This window comes from Citrus clementina, unplaced genomic scaffold, assembly GCF_000493195.1.
Source record: "Citrus clementina cultivar Clemenules unplaced genomic scaffold, Citrus_clementina_v1.0 scaffold_2, whole genome shotgun sequence".
Classification (NCBI taxonomy): domain Eukaryota; kingdom Viridiplantae; phylum Streptophyta; class Magnoliopsida; order Sapindales; family Rutaceae; genus Citrus; species Citrus x clementina.
Window position 1 is genome coordinate 7,554,003 of NW_006262688.1, and position 21,802 is coordinate 7,575,804.

At 35.4% G+C, this 21,802-nt stretch overlaps 2 protein-coding genes across 2 annotated transcripts; both read right to left on the bottom strand.

The window, feature by feature from the left end:
- Positions 1-1,281: 1,281 nt before the first annotated feature.
- LOC18053159 (probable leucine-rich repeat receptor-like protein kinase At1g35710) lies at positions 1,282-3,637 on the bottom strand. Its single transcript, XM_024190708.1, has 2 exons — positions 3,208-3,637; positions 1,282-3,098 (listed from the first exon to the last, which is right to left on the bottom strand). The coding sequence occupies exons 1-2, from the start codon at positions 3,635-3,637 to the stop codon at positions 1,282-1,284; spliced, it is 2,247 nt and encodes a 748-aa protein (XP_024046476.1).
- A 9,098-nt stretch (positions 3,638-12,735) lies between these two features.
- On the bottom strand, positions 12,736-15,761 carry LOC18050534 (MDIS1-interacting receptor like kinase 2). The gene is made up of 3 exons (XM_006446170.2): positions 15,309-15,761; positions 13,394-15,199; positions 12,736-13,199 (listed from the first exon to the last, which is right to left on the bottom strand). The coding sequence occupies exons 1-3, from the start codon at positions 15,739-15,741 to the stop codon at positions 12,814-12,816; spliced, it is 2,625 nt and encodes an 874-aa protein (XP_006446233.2). The 5' UTR covers positions 15,742-15,761; the 3' UTR covers positions 12,736-12,813.
- Positions 15,762-21,802: the final 6,041 nt, after the last annotated feature.

Consider the following 21,802-nt stretch of genomic DNA (forward strand, 5'->3'; position numbering starts at 1 on the left):
ACCGGGACAAAATGTGGAAGTAAGTAAATAACATTCCTCGTGCAATTACCAATAAATTCTATTAAGAATGATAATGCACATCTCAAATAGTATCTCGACTTTATTTCTCATAAGTGATGCGACATTTATCTGTAAAATAATAATATAAACTAATAAGTAATTTTAGAGGTTCATGAAACTGGCATTCAATTGATGATCATATATCATCTCAGTATTTTCATATTCTCAAAGTTCTTCACATCTTTTTATTTCAAATTGAAAGATAATAAACGCACTCTAGTTATCTTTCAATTAATGAATGAAACATTAATTCTCATTGGATAATCAACATATACTTGTTTTAGAGTCCTCAGGTGGACGACTTTTGAGGTTTTGTGTCCTTTTTTGTTATACTGCTGGTTCTTGAGGTAAATAAATCCAGGATTCCTGAAACTGAGCATTCAATTTTCGTGTCTGAAATTTTCAATATCCAAATTCACTCATGCAATACAACTACACTATTTTAAATCAATTATATGGTTTCAGTTTCAGATTTTGTATTTCCAGCATAAATAATCATGCAAGCTTTTGATTCCCAAAAGACCATTGCCCCCTCTCCCCGCATTTTCAAATCATCCATAACTTTTCTGCAATGTTCAGCCTGTGGAAAGGTAATTTTATCAGTGCAAGTGCTTGCATTGTTCATTTCTTCAGATAGCCATTTGCTGCGACTAAAAATTCATGCTGTGTTCACTGATGAAGGCAACTAGGAGTCAACGTCTATTTAGATCAGGAAAATGACGTGTGTGGTGTGAATTTACACATGAAATTCAATTGGCATATTTGTCACTTGTCAGGCTCAATGGACCCCTTTCAAATTTCACTTTAGAATATTTATTTATTTTTTATCTAAAGATAAGGATTTAATTACACAAAATTCAGCCTCACGAAAGTCATACAAAATGCGATCAGTGAAATACATTCAGGATTAACAATCGCATTGATCAATCAAATACATCCCTTGGTTTATAAGTTCTGATCTGGAAATTTCTTGAACAACAGATTTTCCCAGCGGTGATTTCCTTGCGAGAAAATAACAGCAACTAGCTATTTAAGAGATATTTTATTAATTATAATTGACATTTAGTGTATAAAATTTCTTACAAGTAAATAACAGTTAGAAAAAGAAACATTCGATTCACTGTTTCTGATAGCTACTGCAACTAGCTATTTAAGAGATATTTTATTAATTATAATTGACATTTAGTGTATAAACATGAGAAAGAATCATGAAAAGAAGAGCTAAAGGTTACCTGGAGCAATATATCCATATGTCCCGGCCACTACAGTTCTGTTGGAGGAATCTGGTTGCAGGAGCCTGGCCAAACCAAAATCAGCAACAAATGCCCCTAGGTTTGAGTTAAGTAGAATGTTATTGCTGGATATGTCGCGGTGAACAATTGATGGCTTGCAGTCATAATGCAGGTAAGACAAAGCATGAGCCATACACTTTACAATGTTCACTCTCTTAGTCCAATCCAACTCAACTGCTTCAACATCATTGCGTAACACACAGAACAAGCTTCCCCTCTCCATGTACTCATAGATCAAAAACATGCACTTGTTGTGCAAACAAAAACCATAAAGCTTCACTATATTACGATGCCGTATTTGGGAGAGTAGACGAGCTTCAGTTTGGAAACTTTCCAGGAAAGCTGGCTCCTCTGTCTCCGAACGGTGAAGTTTCTTCAAAGCGACTACTTTTCCACTGGACAATTGTGCTCTGTAAACACTGCCATAACCTCCGGTTCCAATGCAATATTTGATGTGGAAATCCTCTGTCGCTTGAATCATCTCTTCAAATGTAATTCTACCATCATAATTCCATATGGAGAACTCATTAGCCCCCTCGGTCATTTCTCGGGTATTAGGATTAAATTTCTTATCCTTTCGTCTATGGACAAACAAGATACCAAAAATTAAGATTGCGAAAATAAATGCCACCATAGCAAGAATGATTGTGACCAAGCGAGTGACGATCTTTTGCTGCTTCCCTTTGTTGCCCTTAAACTGTTTTGCTTGGGGTGGTGGTGCATTTTCTGAACTAATTGAGTTTTCTAACCCTAGATTATTTTCTGACACTTTCAATTTGTGAATTCTTTTGACAGATGCAGGGACAACGCCGGAGAGGTTATTCTTGGAAAGATTCACGGCAGAAATGTTTGGAATATTTCCCAGTTGTGAAGATATCGTGCCATTTATGAAGTTATGGCTTAAATCAAGTTGTCTCAGATGTGTAAGGTTGCCTATCTCCGACGGAGAGATTCCGCTTAAAGTGTTGTGGCTTAATACCAAGTTCTGTAACTGCGAGCAATTCATGAGTTCTGGAGGAATGGAGCTGCTGAGCTGATTATAACCAAGATTCAAAGAGGTGAGGTTGGTTAAATAACCAATTGTTGGAGGAATGGGTCCAATTAGATTGTTCCCGTCAAGAGACAGAGAATCAAGATACTTCAGATTTCCAACTTCCCGAGGCAGCCGACCACTAAGTTGGTTTGAAGAAAGAACCAGAGATGTTAAGTCGGTTAAATTTCCAATGGACGATGGAATTGGACCATCAAGTCTGTTGTGAGACAAGTCCAAAATTTCCAACAAGTTTAAATAACCAATGGTCGAAGGAATAGGTCCAGTGAGATTGTTCCTATTTAGAAGCAGAGAATCAAGATTCTTCAGATTTCCAACTTCTTTAGGCAGTGGACCAACAAGATTGTTGTAAGCCAGGTACAAAGTACTTGAGTGATTTAAATGATAAAACGTTGAAGGAATACGTCCAGTTAGATTGTTATTATCTAGATACAGATACACAAGATTCTTCAGATTTCCAACTTCTTGAGGCAGCCGACCACTAATTTGGTTTAAAGAAAGGTTCAAACTTGTCAAGTTAGTTAAATTACCTACGCTCGATGGAATTAGACCATCCAGTTTGTTACCCTGCAACCTCAGTTCATCAAGATCCTTCAAATTCCCAAATTCTAATGGGATAGAACCATTGAGAATGTTATTAGTTAGATCCAGTTTGAGAAGATTCCTCAAACTCCCGATCTCCGCGGGGATAGTACCTATCGTGTGTATATATATGCATATGATTAATTAACGATAAATGAGCAATATTATCCAGTACGGCTAGGAAAATAATGTGTATGCAGTGAAATTATATATAATGGTTACCTGGAAGACTGTTATCGTACAGGTCAAGGTCCTCGAGTTTTGAAAGAGCACCAATTTCTGATGGTATCCTTCCGGAAAGAAGAGTGCCCCAAATTCTGAAAGTTACGAGGTTGGGAAAGCAAGTGAAGTTGAGTTGGCTAAGCTCTGCTCCGGTGAAATTATTTTCCATCTCTATAGAGCTTATCTCGACTATGCTTCCTGCTGAATTGCAAGTGATTCCCATCCACTTGCAATGATCTGAAGTATAGTTGGCCGTCGCCCGACTGCTATTCCACCAGCCTGAATTAACTAAAGCTTCCCTTTCTAACTGTAAGGCTGACGATGCATCAGATGCTGTTAGAACTGCATTATCAGTTATAACAGGAACAATAATACTGCTTATAAAAGTTATAATGACCACCAAGTTTGAAATGGAGGAATCCGGTGCCATTTTTATAAGTTTTTGGTTCATTAGATTCAGCCAGTGCGTGCCTGCTTTTATAACCAAACATTAAGTTTGACGGCAATATTTCCTGCTTTTATAATTTTTACACTAAGCAATATTTTCATGCCCAAGTCATACTCAATGCTAAAAATAAAGTAAATAATGTTTTCTGCGCACAGAAAAAAATATAAATTACCAGCGTGAGATAGGAGTTCATCAATACTTATATCATTATCATCATCCAAACCTATATTTGCATCATCAATTTATCGATCTAGAAATGAGACTAGTACCTATGTGTTTGATTAAAAAAAATCATTAAAAAATATTACCTTTCAAGCAATACATAATTTTGTTGTGTATTATATACTAAATTGATGATATATTCTAAATAGATGAAGTTCACTCCCAAGTGGTATCAGGTATCTACATCCAAAATGATGTGTCTTATAATTTAATGACAAAAATATACATACACTCCAAGGTTTGGGGAAATAACACGCGTGAACCTTACCATACAATATAACCTTATGACTGCATTTTGTTAGATATTTTGTAATTCATTAATTTTGCTGTCTATTATATACTATATTAATGATGAATTCTAAATAGATGAAATTCACTCCCAAGTAGTGTATGATATGATGATATCCATGTGTCTTATAACTTTACTGAAATAAATTTTAGGGAGTTTAAGTATCTTTTTCTTTTATATTTATGAGAATTAATAATTCAAACTAGCTGTCATTTTAGTTGTGTTTAAAATTAATTGTCTTACGAATTTGAAAAATATATGGAAATTTTTTCAAAATGATAAAAGGGATAATGTAGACCAACACGTTTAAACATGTGAACTTATTAGTTGCCAATTATTTGAGACGCACAGCCAGGGGATGCCGCGTGATTAAACACGTGAATAGAAAGCTTTTCCGGTCACGGGCTTTTCTGAGCCGACCATAAATTAAAGCAAAATTGGAGTCAAGGTCTTGTAGACCAGGAAAAGAAGACGTGTGTACTGCGAGTTCACATTTGAGGCTTGATTGACATATTTGTCCCTTGTCAAGCTCGTCAAAGAAGCACCAATAAATTTCACTTGAGAATATATATATTTTATATTTATCCAAAGTAAAGGATTTAATTAAACAAAATTCAGTCCCACGAAAGTTAATATACCGAAAAAAGTTATACAAAAACCACTATCAAAATATTGGATAATCTTGAAAAATTTTAAAATTTGTTCTTAATTAACAAAGAATTACGCCCAATACCATATTTCGTCAAATCTCAAACGAAATTTTTCCACTTTTCCAGTACAACATTTTCTATAATTTACGGTAATTATGTATTGGTAATGCTAATGGTTTTTTACACTAAACAATATTTTCAGACCCAAGTCATACACAATGCTAAAACCAAAGTAAATATTTTTTTTCATTCGTACAGAAAAAATATAAATTACCAAGTTACTTACAGCATTTATCATCATCCGAAGCTACATTTGCATCATCAATTGTCGAATGTCGATCCACAAAAGAGAAATCAAAGATGTTAAAAATATTTCTAACAATAAAATAAATAATTAAATGTAAAGACTGGTACCTAGGTGTTTGAATTTAAAAAAAAAAAATCATTAAAAAATTATCTTTCAAGTAATATATAATTTTGTTGTGTATTATATACTACGTTAATAATGTATTCTAAATAGATGAAGTCCACTCCCAAATGGTGTTTGATATGTATATCTGAACGTGTCTTATATGTTTCAAAAGAAAATTTTACCAATACTCTTAAGGGTTGGGAGAAATGATATGCAAGAACGTTACCTTGCAATATAACCTCGTGATTGCATTTTGCCGGATACTATATAGTAAATTAATTTTGTTGTCTATTACATACTTTATTAATGATGTATTCAAAATAGATGAAGCTTACTCTCAAGTAGTGTCCAATACGGAGATTTCCATGTGTCTTACAATTTTACTGAAACAAATTTTGGGGAGTTCAAGTTTCTTTTTCCTTTATATTTATATATATGAGAATTAATAATTCTAACCATCTGTCATTTTAGTTGTGTTTAAAATTGATGTATCAACTATCAAAAAAGAAAAAAGAAAAAAATTGATGTATCAAAAATATGGAAAATAGATGGAAGAATTTTCAAATGATACCCCGTCAAAGGGATAATGTAGATTGACACGTTTAAACATATGATCTCGTCAATCGCCAATTACTTGAAACCCACGGCCACGTTTATTAGACAATTTAAAAAAAAAAAAAGATTTGTGTACTGCAGATACTTGTGAAACTCAAAGGACTACCAATTAATTCACGTTAGAAAAGTGTTTTTTTGTTTAATTAAAAGACAACGATTTAATCAGACAAAATTCAGTCTGACGAAATTTATACAAACTACCATGAGCAAAATACATTCAAGATTAACAATCACATTAATCTAGCATCCTTTTTTTTTCTACGCCTTTCTCTTTTTCTTTTTTAACTTTTTAGGCCTCTTTTCTTTCTCCAAATTACTTTTCTTGATTTTCCACAGAACACATCAAAACATTGGACCACCTTGAGAGTCCAGAAATATTAAATTTTTGGAGTCCACAAAAAAAATAAAATATTTTTGTCATAATTTGTAGACTTTGTTCTTTTATCATTTTCACAAATTTATTGAGAAGGCCAAATATCACCATATTTAATCAAAAGTCATATAGAATTTTTTTATATATTTTATTATGCAAAAAAGACGATTGTTCTTAAAAGTTTAACCAAACAATTTTTTAATTATTTTATTTAACTGATTATCCAAGTTCGAATTCTAGATGACTCCGACCCTAAAACCATATGTGGGCTATTCACGTCCCCCATTTGTCCATTGAAAAGGGCAAATTTTGTTTTCAACCAAGCAGCCCCTTTGTGGCTTGTATCGGTGTACGTTTAATATTGTCGCTCTAATTTGATCCTAACGCGCGCTAATGCAAAACGATATACAATGGAACTTTGTGAACTTACAGTAACAATTTGTTTAAACTTATGCAGACTACTTAACTAACCAGTCAAATAGAGTGTAAAATAAAATTTTAATATTTGGTTAAGAGACCACAAGAGTTCATAAATATTTTTTTTTACCAATTAAGAAGATTAAAATGAACGGCATCTTTTGTACAGAATTAATATGCGTATTCAAATTTAACAATATAGTGGGCTTTTTCAAATTTCAAATGTGTAGATGGGGCTAAATGCCTAAATCACAACTTTCCTCATCATAACTCTGAAAATTCAAATTTGAAAATATTTTCTGACACTCTTCTTCATCATTTAGTTTATACTTCAACTGACCATTAGAAGCAATTCAGTTTCTGTACGATCATGCAAAAGGGTTAATTAGCAATTTACCAAGAGTTGTTAATTTCTCTTCCTTTCCAAAATTCTGTTAGAATTGTCAGTTGTTACGGCATATGGGTGTAAAGATTTTTTGATAATAAAAGTTAAAATTATTGGGTGGGTTTTTATAAGAATTTTGGAGGGGTGTAAGAAGGTCCACTCTACTCATAAATGAAGCCATGGCTTGGAGAAATGGAATACGGAGCCCACTAACCTTAAAGGCCTTAAACAAACCCAACATGCTTTAAAGTGATAATTAAGATGTGAGACAAGCTCGCTCTATCACTGAAGCATGTTCGGTTTATTATCCGTTGTAAGCCCATCAATTTTTGAAGTTGTTTACTATTGCATTTCATCTAAAACCTGTATTTGGTTTATTATACGTTGTTTTCAAAGTCGTTGACAATCGACGGGGCGATACCGAAATAGATAGTCCTAGCCTCCTAGGCGCGCGCGCGCAAAAGAAAAAAAAAAGGATAGTGTATTACAAGATCACTGATGCATGGAAGATCCTAGTTTTGTAGTGAGAGTAAAAGAATTGAGCTTGAAACTATTTTTTTGCTCATTTTTTTAATGAAACGCTTCAAAGAAAACATAGATGGCGGGAAGCAAAATGGTTGAAGTTAGCAAGCTGTGCAGTGAGAACTGGAGGCACATCACGATTCACGCATGAATAGAATTTGTGTATGTGTGTGTGTGTGTGTGTTAGTGTTAATAAGCCGAGGATTGATTCAGGCTGGCAAAAATATTATTCATAGTCATTGTCATTGTAGTGTAGTATACCTTTATTCTTAACTAGATGTTAGTCCTTATCTCCCCCAAGATTCGACCACAAGTGGCTAGTTATAGAAAGCTTCTTTTTTTTTTTTTAATTTAAAACCACCAGAGTGGTGGGGGGTTAGCCGGGACCCCTACCTGTAATATAAATCTGAAAATGAATCAGATACAAAGGAGGGAGACATGAGATACAAGAAAAGGATAAAATCCTAACGTCTGACATAGGGGATTGCATGGGCATCCAAGTAAAAAATACCAGATAAGCATTTGAGAAGCTCCCGAGGAGATTAAAAACGTCGGCTAATCCGATGAGTGCACGCCCAGTTGGCTAGAAAATCAGCAGCAAAAGTAGCCTCGCAAAGAACATCTCTCACCTAAATGGGGAATGACGTTACCAAACGACACACCCAGCGCAGAGAATAACAATACTCCCATTGTAAAGGACCCTGGGTGTGAATTCATGACACCACCATAGTCGAGTCTGACTCAACCTCAAGCACTGAATACCCAAACTGAATGGGAAGCTCCAAACCCTCGCACACCGCCATGAGCTCAGCATATAAGATTGGCTTGTAGCCCAAAAAGGATCCAAAAGCCGCTAAAACCACACCCCGGTGATCCCGAAGAGTACCCCCGGAAGCAGCCATCTTAGGGTTGCCCCTAGAGCAACCATCCACAATCAGCTTAGCCACCCTTGGGGGCAGCCTCGTCCAAGCAACTAGACGAATCGACCTCCTAGGGGGAGTCATAACTCGCAAGCCCTCCGCAATACGAGAACCCAAAACTCCCCTCAGTTGAAGAGGCTTGAATCCAAAAGTAGAACTAGCGAGCCTGAGATCAGAGTCGACCTGATAGATAATCGCACCAGTGGAGAAAGACTATGAATTAAACCGGAAAGCATTTCGGGCCTTCCAAATTTGCCACAAAAAGCATGGCAGAAGGACCCGAAGATGATTCCGAGAGGGTGCACAGTGTCTCCAAAATAAAAGTAAAGCATGGGGAGATAGAAAACCAAGCTCTCACATCCCCAGGATTCGCTGGTAGTGAACCTAAATATGATTGGCCCGTGGACAATTCACAAACAGGTGCCAAGAAGTCTCAACAACCCACCCACAAACGCACTAAGAAACTATAAAGAAACCCCTCGAGCATAAGGCATCATTAGTAGCTAAGAATCCATGTAGTAGTTACTAGAGAAAAAAAGAAACTCGTGATGGGATATGCCTCTGCCAAATCATCGAGAAAAGTTCATCCATCGGCCTAGAGCACCGTACAAGCTCTCAAGCAGTCCGCAAGTGAAACGTGCCGTCAGGGGTAAGGTCCTAACGAATCAGGTCAGGATTCCCACTAGAAATAAACACTAATAGGATCTGCTCAATAATAGATAAAGGCAAAACATCCTCCAATTTGCCTCTGTCCCAGACTGTACCCTGCCAAAAGAACGAGACCGGCACTGACGAAGCCGCTGTAGGGTTATAAAAAAATAGAGGGCAAGAACTCAGCCAACAATCACACCAGAAGCTATAATCTCCACTCCCAATGAGCCAATGCACATGAGGTCTAGTCGTGCAACGAATCTTACAAAGGCGTCTCTATAGAGGAAAGGCAGGATAGCGAAACTGGATCAGGCTCGGATGCATAGATCTACAATACTTGGACTTCATATAGGAAGCGCATAACGAACTCTGCTAACAAAACTGTCACCAAAGTTTAATCTCAAAAGCCTCCTCCATATCATCAAAAGATCGTATGCCAAGGCTACCCTCGTCAACTGGATAACAAACCTTCGGCCATCTACACCAGTAGATCCGGCGCCTTCCCTCAGAATCACCCCATAGGAATTGGGTGAACAATCGCTCTAGGTACTGAACTACCATTACAAGAGGACGAAGGACGTGAAATAAGTGCAGGGGCATAGAGGATAACACATGGCGAATGAAGACCAGCTTCCCACAAAAAGAAAGCAGACGGTTATCCAAACCGAAAATCTTATCCCTGACCTTACGGGCCGTGTCATCAAAATGGGAGATCTTTAGGTGCCCGAGATAAGTAAACAGAAGCCGACGCTGCTGACAACTAGTAACAGAGTGAACAAGGGCCTGGCGAGAGGCCGAAGCCGACTTCCTAATGTAGGAGTTACTCTTGTCCTGGTTAATCAACTGCCCCGAGATCGCCTCATAATGGTGCAAGAAATCCATAAGCTGCTATAAGCTAGGTTGGCTCCCATTTGCAAAAATAATAATATAATCCGCAAAGCTCAAATGGGAATTAGAAGTAGGTGCGGTTGAACAATACCGAACCGAGGGATATGGAGAATAGAAATGATCCAATTCTCGAGAGAAAAATTCTGCAGCAATAATAAACAAGCACGAGGAAAGAGGATCACCTTGCCGAAGACCCCTCAGGGACTGGAAGTATCCTTGACTGACCCTATTCACAAGTACTGAAAACCAAGGGCCGTAAATCACTCGCCGAATCAAAGAAATCCAATGCTCCGAGAACCTAAAACAGCGAATCATCTGAAGAATAAAAGGCCATGACATATGATCGTACACCTTGGCCATATCTAATTTCAGCACCACAGTGTTCCCTCGAGTACGGCGATTAAGATCTTGAACGAGCTCCTGAACCAGGAGCACGTTATCATGAATCACTCAACCAGGAACAAAGCCATTTTGAGTAGGAGAAATAATGCGAGGTAGGAGAGGGGACAATCTCTAGACAAGCAACTTGGTAAGGACCTTGTTGTTCACGTTACAAAGACTAATCGGACGAAAATCAGCCCAAGAATCTGGAGAAGCCTTCTTAGGCAGAAGGACCAATAAAGTACTTTGGAAACCCCTGGACATAGCCGAACCTCTGAAATAATCGAGGACAACATCTAACAAGTCACGGCAAATGATGTCCCAACACGACTGATAGAATCTGCTAATTATATAAGTTATTTAAAAATCATTCGGACAAACTTCTAGTGACAATTGAACATAAATTTAACTTTAATATCTTATTAAAAAAGTTCGATACCACTTTAATAGAATGGAGAACGTTTATTTTCCCCTAGGGAAAATGCACAACAAGTTCTTTTACATAGACTCCGTAACCAAATTAGACAAGTAAATAATCAATGACGGAATTAAGAGCTTGGTTTAACAAGGTCAGCATGAAGAAACTACAAATTTGAGGTTAAAAATTTAGAAATGGAGGCCAAAACATAAGATTTTCAAAGAATGACTAGATTTCAATTAGATCCCAGGGAACATTAACCCAGTTTACTGCTTGTCGTAGAACTCTTTGTTTACATGAATTAATGTTTAATAGCCTTTAGTATCTCAAGCTTGACCCTTGCAGCTATCTATTAGTTCATTTAATTAATAACTTGTACGTATTAACAGCTACTGAAGTAGAAAATGCCCGTGACTAGTGCATTAGTTTCTTTAAAATCCGGAGACAAAGAGTTGTTCTGAGTATTTTATAATTTTTTTTTTCACATGAGACACCATTCAAGACAATGTCCATGTGGTGTGAAGGCCAAAATGCCCGTGAACCAGTCAATTTTTGTCTTTTTCAGCATTTTAATATAATCACTTTGTATTTAAATTACTATTTGATCGATTAAAATTTCAATAATTTTACAGCTAACCACGTATTTTTTAACCATAATTCCCAGCTTCCCTTCTATATATATAAGTCGGCATCAGCTGATCAGCATGAATTAAGAGTTCATAACCAAACTGAAATAGATATCCAAAGTTTAGCGTTACTGAGAAATATGAGTTCTAGGATTTATTTTATGCTCATCGCGATATTTACTGTCGCTGGAGTTTTTCAATTTTCCGGCCAAGTTTCCGGCGCACAACATTGTGGAATGAATACAAATGTTCTTGGCCAGCTTGTATCACAATGTGAGAAATATGTGTTGAAATCGGGGCCGAAGATTCGGCCATCTCCTGGTTGTTGTGCGGTTGTGAAGAAGGTTGATGTGCCATGTGTGTGCACGTTTGTTACAAAGCAGATTGAAGAAATTGTAAGCATTGAGAAGATGGTTTATGTGGCCAGGTCATGTGGCATAAAGATTTCTGCCGGGACAAAATGTGGAAGTAAGTAAATAACATTCCTCGTGCAATTACCAATAAATTCTATTAGATAATGCACTTCTCAAATAGTATCTCGACTTTATTTCTCATAAGTGATGCGACATTTATCTGTAAAATAATAAGATGAACTAATAAGTAATTTTATAGGTTCATGAAACTGGCATTCAATTGATGATCATATATCATCTCAGTATTTTCATCTTCTCAAAGTTCTTCACATCTTTTTATTTCAAATTGAAAGATAATAAACGCACTCTAGTTATCTTTCAATTAATGAATGAAACATTAATTCTCATTGGATAATCAACATATACTTGTTTTAGAGTCCTCAGGTGGACGACTTTTGAGGTAAATAAATCCAGGATTCCTGAAACTGAACATTCGTGTCTGAAACTTTCAATATCCAAATTCAGTCATGCAATACAACTACACTATTTTAAATCAATTATATGGTTTCAGTTTCAGATTTTGTATTTCCAGCATAAATAATCATGCAAGCTTTTGATTCCCCAAAAACCATTGTTCGATTTTTTCTTACCCCTTCTACCCCCTCCCCCCGCATTTTCAAATCATCCATAACTTTTCTGCAATGTTCAGCCTGTGGAAAGGTAATTTTATCAGTGCAAGTGCTTGCATTGTTCATTTCTTCAGATAGCCATTTGCTGCGTCTAAAAATTCATGCTGTGTTCACTGATGAAGGCAACTAGGAGTCAACGTCTATTTAGATAGGAAAATGACTTGTGTGGTGTGAATTTACACATGAAATTCAATTGGCATATTTGTCACTTGTCAGGCTCAATGGACCCCTTTCAAATTTCACTTTAGAATATTTATTTATTTTTTATCTAAAGATAAGGATTTAATTACACAAAATTCAGCCTCACGAAAGTCATACAAAATGCGATCAGTGAAATACATTCAGGATTAACAATCGCATTGATCAACCAAATACATCCCTTGGTTTATAAGTTCTGATATGGAAATTTCTTGAACAACAGATTTTCCCAGCGGTGATTTCCTTGCGAGAAATTCTTGAGATATGCGTTGCATTGTAGGTCGAGCCTTGGGTTTTGACTGCAAGCATGCAAATGCGACTGTTGAAACAAGAATAATATCATGAACAACCCTTCGATCAACTGGAAATGGGAGACGTTGGTCTAAAACATCGATCAACCTAATCTTCCGACCAGATGATGACGATAAAGATGAAAGAAGATCTGTTGGATGACTTCCCATTAATACTTCTAGTGCCACTACGCCAAAGCTATAAACATCACATTTCTCTGTCACAGCCATAGTGTAGGCAAGTTCTGCAACAAAATAGAACCCATTGTAGAATTTCATTGCACAAGTAAACAACACAAAAAAAAAAAAGGATAAACATTTGATTATCTGTTTCTGAAAGCTTCTGCAGCTAGATATTTAAGAGATATCTGATTGATTTCTAAATACAGTCAATGTATAAACATGAGTAAGAAGCATGAAAAGAATAGATAAAGGTTACCTGGAGCAATATATCCATATGTTCCCACCACTAGAGTTCTGTTGGAGGAATCTGGATGCAGGAGCCTAGCCAAACCAAAATCAGCAACGAATGCCTCTAGGTTTGAGTTAAGTAGAATGTTATTGCTTGATATGTCGCGGTGAACAATGGATGGCTTGCAGTCATAATGCAGGTAAGACAAAGCATGAGCCATGCTCTTTACAATGTTCACTCTCTTTGTCCAATCCAACTCAACTGCTTCAACATCATTGCGTAACACACAAAACAAGCTTCCCCTCTCCATGTACTCATAGATCAAAAACATGCACTTGTTGTGCAAACAGAAACCATAAAGCTTCACTATATTACGATGCCGTATTTGGGATAGTAGACGAGCTTCGGTTTGGAAACTTTCCAGGAAAGCTGGCTCCTCTGTCTCTGAACGGTGAAGTTTCTTCAAAGCAACTAGTTTTCCACTAGACAATTGCGCTCTGTAAACGCTGCCATAACCTCCGGTTCCAATGCAATATTTGATGTGGAAATCCTCTGTCGCTTCAATCATCTCTTCAAATGTAATTCGACCATCATAATTCCATATGGAGAACTCATTAGCCCCCTCGGTCATTTCTCGGGTATTAGGATTAAATTTCTTATCCTTTCGTCTATGGGCAAACAAGATACCAAAAATTAAGATTGCGAAAACAAATGCCACCATAGCAAGAATGATTGTGACCAACCGAATGACGATCTTTCGCTGCTTCCCTTTGTTGCCTTTGAACAGTGTTGCTTGGGGTGGCGGTGCATTTTCTGAACTAGTTGAGTTTTCTAACTCTAGATTATTTTCTGACACTATCAATTTGGGAATTCTTCTGACAGATGCAGGGATAACGCCGGAGAGGTTATTCTTGGAAAGATCCACGGCAGAAATGTTTGGAATTTTTCCGAGTTGTGAAGGTATCGTGCCATTTATGAAGTTACGGCTTAAATCAAGTTGTCTCAAAAATATAAGGTTTCCTATCTCCGATGGAATGCTTCCGCTTAAACTGTTGTGGCTTAATACCAAGTTCAGTAACTGCGAGCAATTCATGAGTTCTGGAGGAATGGAGCTGCTGAGCCGATTATAACCAAGATTCAAATAGGTGAGGTTGGTTAAATAACCAATTGTTGGAGGAATGGGTCCAATTAGAATGTTCCCATTGAGAGATAGAGAAGCAAGATACTTCAGATTTCCAACTTCTCGAGGCAGCAGACCACTCAGTTGGTTTGAAGAAAGATCTAGAGCTATTAAATTGGTTAAATTTCCTATGGTCGGTGGAATTGGACCATCAAGTCTGTTGTGAGACAAGTGCAACTCATCCAACAAGTTTAAATAACCAATGGTCGAAGGAATAGATCCAGTGAGATTGTTCCCATTCAGATGCAAACGATCAAGATTCTTCATATTTCCAACTTCCTTAGTCACTGGACCAGCAAGTTTGTTGTAACCCAAGCACAAAGTTGCTAACTGATTTAAATGATAAAGCGTTGAAGGAATAGGCCCACTTAGATGGTTATTATCCAGAAACAGAGACTTCAGATTCTTCAGATTTCCAACTTCTTGAGGCAGCCGACCACTAAGTTGGTTTAAAGAAAGGTCCAAATATGTCAAGTTAGTTAAATTACCTATGCTCGATGGAATTAGACCATCCAGTTTGTTACCCTGCAACCTCAGTTCAACAAGATCCTTCAAATTCCCAAATTCTAATGGGATAGAACCTTTGAGAATGTTGTCAGACAGATCCAGTTTGAGAAGATTCCTCAAACTCCCGATCTCTGAAGGGATAGTACCTATCATATATATACATATGCATATGATTAATTAATGATAAATGAGCAATATTATCCAGTACCGATAGGAAATTATTGTATATGCAATGAAATTATATATAATGGTTACCTGTAAGACGGTTATAGGACAGGTCAAGCACTTTGAGTCTTGAAAGAGCACCAGTTTCTGATGGTATCCTTCCGGAGAGAAAACGAGTGCCCCGAATTCTGAAAGTTACGAGGTTGGGAAAGCAAGTGAAGTTGAGTTGGCTAAGCTCTGCTGCGTTGCCATTATTATCCATCTCGTCAGAACTTATCTCGACTATGCTTCCTGCTGAATTGCAAGTGATTCCCATCCACTTGCAATGATCTGAAGTATAGTTGGCCGTCGCCCGAATGCTATTCCACCAGCCAGAATTAAGTAAAGCTTCCCTTTCTAACTTTATGGCTGACGATGCAGCAGATGCTGTTACAACTGCATTATCAGTTATAACAGGAACAATAATACTGCTTATAAAAGTTATAATGACCACCAAGTTTGAAATGGAGGAATCCGGTGCCATTTTTATAAGTTTTTGGTTGATTAGATTCAGCCAGTGCATGCCTGCTTTTATAACCAAACAATAATACGGCAACACTCAATCGTTTTTAGCCCGCGTTGAGCTTTCTCACTCATCGTCAAAATTTGCATACGCGTTATCAAACACAAGGGTCAGTTGAGTTAATGTCTTTTGAGGCCACTAATTACTATTTCTAATTAATTTCGCAAATTAAAGGCTACATGTGATTCATATTCTAGCAACTTTCTATTTCTTTCTTTTCTTTTTAGTCCGCTTTCCATTCTCCCAATTACTTTTCTATTCCAGTAACTTTACTTTATGTCCACTTTCCTTCATCATCAAAATATTCGATAATGTTGAGAAATATTAAAATTTGTTCTTAATTAACAAAGAATTAAGCCGACTACCTTATTTCGCCAAAAGTCAAAGGAAAATTTTCCATTCTCCGGTACAACATATTCTATAATTTATAGTAACTGTCTATTTTGTTATTTATTTTGAGAACAAAATAAAGTTTTTTTTTTTCTTCGTACAGAAAAAAATATAAATTACCAACATGTGATAGGACTTCATTAATACGTATATCATTATCATCATCCAAACCTATATTTGCATCGTCAATTTATCGATCTAGAAATAAGACTAGTACATATATGTTTGACAAAAAAAAAATAAAAATTACCTTTCAAGTAATACATAATTTTATTGTGTATTATATATTAAATTAATGATGTATTCTAAATAGATGAAGTTCACTCCCAAGTGGTATCAGGTATCTACATCTAAAATGATGTGTCTTATAATTTAATGAGAAAAATATACATACACTCCAAGGTTTGGGGAAATAACATGCATGAACCTTACCATACAATATAACCTTATGACAACATTTTGGTAGATATTTTGTAATTCATTAATTTTGTTGTCTATTATATACTATATTAATGATGAATTCTAAATAGATGAAACTCACTCCCAAGTAGTGTCTGATAGGACGATATCCATGTGTCTTATAACTTTACTGAAATAAATTTTGGGGAATTTAAGTATCTTTTTCTTTTATATTTGTGGGAATTAATAATTCAAACTAGCTGTCATTTTAGTTGTGTTTAAAATTGATTGTCTTAAAAATTTGGAAAATATATGGAAAATTTTTCACAATGATAAAAGGGATAATGTAGACCGACACATTTAAACGGGTAAACTCATTAGCGGCCAATTATTTGAAACGCACAGCCAGGGGGATGCCGTGTGATTAAACACGTGAATAGAAAACGTTTCAGGTCAATGGCTTTTTCTGAGCCGACCATAAATTAAAGCAAAATTGGAGTCAAGGTCTTGTAGACAAGGAAAAGAAGACGTGTGTACTGCGAATTCACATTTGAGGCTTGATTGACATATTTGTCCCTTGTCAAGCCCGTCAAAGAAGCACCTATGAATTTCACTTTAGAATATATATATTTTATATTTATCCAAAGTAAAGGATTTAATTAAACAAAATTCAGTCCCACGGAAGTTAACATACTGAAAATAGTTATACAAAAACCACTATCAAAATATTGGATAATCTTGAGAAATTTTAAAATTTGTTATTAATTAGCAAAGAATTAAGCCCAATACCATATTTCGCCAAATCTCAAAGGAAAATTTTCCACTTTTCCAGTACAACATTTTCTATAATTTACGGTAATTATGTATTGGTAATGCTAATGGTTTTTTACACTAAACAATATTTTTTCCATTCGTACAGAAAAAATATAATTACCAAGTTCATCAATAATTACATCATTTATCATCATCCGAAGCTATATTTGCATCATCACTTGTCAATCTACAAAAGAGAAATCAAAGGTGTTAAAAACATTTCCAATAAGAAAATAAATAATTAAATATAAAGACTAGTACCTAGGTGTTTCAATTAAAAAAATAATCATTAAAAAATATTACCTTTCAAGTAATACATAATTTTGTTGTGTATTCTATACCACATTAATGATGTATTCTAAATAGATGAAGTCCACTCCCAAATGGTGTTTGATATCTATATCTGAATGTGTCTTATATATTTCAAGAGAAAATTTTACCCATACTCTAAGGTTTGGGGAAAATGACATGCATGAACCTTACCTTACAATATAACCTCATGATTGCATTTTGCTGGATATTATATACTAAATTAATTTCGTTGTCTATTATATTCTATATTAATGATGTACTGCGGATTCACACGAGGCTTAATTAATCGGCATATATGTCACTTGTGAAACACAAAGGACTACCAATTAATTCACGTTAGAAAAGACAAGGATTTAATCAAACAAAATTCAGTCTGACGAAATGTATACAAACTACTATCGGCAAAATACATTCAAGATTAACAATCACATTAATCTAGCATCCTTTTTTTTCCTCCTTTCTCTTTTCCTTTCTTTACTTTTTAGGCCGCTTTCCTTTCTCCAAATTACTTTTCTTGATTTTCCACAGAACACATCAAAACGTTGGACCACCTTGAGAGTCCAGAAATATTAAATTTTTGGAGTCCACAGAAAATTACATATTTTTGTCATAATTTGTAGATTTTTGTTCTTTTATCATTTTCGCAAATTTATTGAGAAGGCCAAGTACCACCATATTTAATCAAAAGTCATATAAAATTTTTTGTATACATTTTGTTATGTCAAAAGGACGGCTATTCTTAAAAGTTTAACCGAGCGATTTTTTAATTATTTTATTTAACTGACTATCCAAGTTCGAATTCTAGATGACTCTGACCCCAAAACCAGATGTGTGCTATTCACATCCCCCATCTGTCCATTGAAAAGGGCAAATTTTGTTTTCAACTAAGCAGCCCCTTTGTGGCTTGTATCGATGTACGTTTAACATTGTTGCTCTAATTTTATCCTAACGCGCGCTAATGCAAAACGATATGCAATGGAACTTTGTCAACTTACGGTAACAATTTGTTTAAACTTATGCAGACTACTTAACTAACCAGTCAAATAGAGTGTCAAATAAAATTTTAATATTTGGTTAAGAGACCACAAGAGTTCATAAATATTGTTTTTTTTTTTACCAATTACGAAGATTAAAATGAATGGCATATTTTGCACAGAATTAATATGCTTATTCAAATTTAACAATATAGTGGGCTTTTTCAAATTTCAAATGTGTAGATGGGGCTAAATGCCTAAACCACAACTTTCCTTATTATTTTCATTGAATCATCAGAACTCTGAACAAATTTGAAAATATTTTCTGAGTCTCTTCTTCATCATTTAGTTTATACTTCAACTGACCATTAGAAGCCATTCAGTTTCTGTACGATCATGCAAAAGGGTTAGAAAGTAATTACAATCAATATTTGTGTACTTCAGAATTTGAACCTTAATGAGCAATTAACCAAGAGTTGTTAATTTCTCTTCCTTTCCAAAATTCTGTTAGAATTGTCAATTGTTACGGCATATGGGTGTAAAGATTTTCTGATAATAAAAGTTAAAATTATGGGGTGGGTTTTTATAAGAATTTTGGAGGGGTGTAAGAAGCCCCACTCTAGTCATAAATGAAGCCATGACTTGGAGTAATGGAATACAGAGCCCATTAACCCTAAAGGCCTTAAACTAACCCAACATGCTTTAAAGTGATAATTAAGATGTAAGACAAGCTCGCTCCATCACTAAAGCATGATTGGTTTATTATACGTTGTAAGCCCATCAATTTTTTAAGTTGTTTACTATTGCATTTCATCGAATATTTGGTTTATTATACGTTGTTTTCAAAGTCGTTGACAATCAACGGGGCAATACCGAAATAGATAGTCCTAGCCGCCTAGGCGCGCGCGCGCAAAAGAAAAAAAAAAGGATAATGTATTACAAAATCACTGATGCGTGGAAGATCCTAGTTTTGTAGTGAGAGTAAAAGAATTGAGCTTGAAACTATTTTTTTGCTGATATTTTTAATGAAACGATTCAAAGAAAACATAGATGGAGGGAAGCAAAATGGTTGAAGTAAGCAAGCTGTGTAGTGAGAACTGGAGGCACATCAAGCATGAATAGAATGTGTGTTTGTGTTAATAAAGCGAGGATTGATTCAGGCTAGCAAAAGTATTCTTCATAGTCATTGTCAGTGTAGTGTAGTATGCCTTTATTCTTAACTAGATTTGAGTCCTTATCTCCCCCAAGATTCGACCACAGGTGGCTAGTTATAGAAAGTTATTTAAAAATCACTCAGACAAACTTTTAGTGATAATTGAACTTAAATTTAACTTTAATATCTTATTAGAAAAGTTCAATACGGCTTTAATAGAGTGGAAAACGTTTATTTTCCCCCAGGAAAAATGTATAATAAGTTCTTTTACATAGACTCCATAACTAAATTAGACAAGTAAATAATTAATTACGGAATTAAGAGCTTGGTTTAACAAGGTCAGCATGAAGAAACTACAAATTTGAGGCTAAAAATCTAGAAATGGAGGCCAAAACATAAGATTTTCAAAGAATGACCAGATTTCAATTAGATCCCAGGGAACATTTGTTGGGGAATAATCAGGTTTTTAAATTTTTATAAAACCTTTTAAAGATCGCTCTCATATAATATATAAGAATTCGTATTCTAGAAATCGTACCTTGAAAATCCGAGTTGGCTTTTTCCGCTGAAGTGATTTAGGCTCCTAGATCACGATCCGCCACCACCACTCCTGTTAGATCACGATCCGTCACCACCACGCTTGTTAGATCACGAACTGCCACCAATGATCTTCCAGGTTATGACTCAGGTTCGATCTGCACTTGACGTGTGGGCGCCTTTATCACTACCAAAGCAACTAGCACGAGAAAATTTTTCTCTCAATAATGGAGAGAAAAATCTTATTCTCTGATTTGTATAAAGTGGCTTCTCCTTTTTCTTTAGAGAAAATAAGCCTTATATATCTCCCTTTAGTGAAAACCCTAGGCTCCAAATAATGCCCTAAATAAAACTCACGTTATTTTCTTTTCAATAGGGGACCCACCTTGTAAAATAACATAAGACCCCTTATACAAAAGCTAATTAAATGGAGCCTCCCACTAAATGATATATTTAGGCTTTTGACCCAAATAGCTAGTTATCTTACTTATTAGTCCAGTAGTGGTGCAGTCAATTAAATGAGCTAACCCGAGGATCATTTGGGAACATACAATAGTGGCTACAATAATTAGGCCTGTAATTAAACTAGCCCAATTATTTAATTCCAAATCTACTCCACTAAAAGATTGGAACTGACTTCCATAATTGTATGCCCGAATAATAATTCGTCCCAAGCCACATTGATTTCTTTACTGCACAATCCTTTGTACCACATCGTTAATTAAATTGATATCTCAACTGTTCAATCAATTTAATAACATCTTATTCCTTGATCCTTACTGGTTTTCTCTAATGATCATTTTCAACATACTAAATATGTTGACACACTCTGGCCAGAGAATTCTATGATCAAGTACCGAAAACCTATCAAGAGATGTGTTGTACAAATTCTATATTGTTAATCCATAACTCCAATACTCATAATTGCTCCCACCAAGATACCGGGTAATCTTGACCACAAGGATGTGTCGTGCCCATTGGTAACTCAAATGAAATAACAATCACAATCATGAAATCATAATTAACTCAAGATTAAGATTACAGTAAAATCAACGCCTATGAGATTTAATAAGTCTGACAGTTATTACAAAGTTAATTAAATCTCATATGTGATCCTGTTCAATGTAGTTGTACTACATCAATAAATTCATACATGATTAAGACAAATCATTCAATGAATTTATTACAGTCTATACCTAAATAAAGTGTCCAACTTTATTTATCAACTGCGAACTAAATTTATTTAATCATAAGATAACTTGTATTTATGTCTTCTGTGAATCCACATGGTGATCACATAAATACATATAATATGATTAAATGGACTTTAATACAAATATTAATACAATTAAGATATTTGAATAAAATACCTCATTTATTTTATTAATCAGAAAAATTATTTATTACAATTAAATAAACACATATGCTTTTAAAGAGCATATTT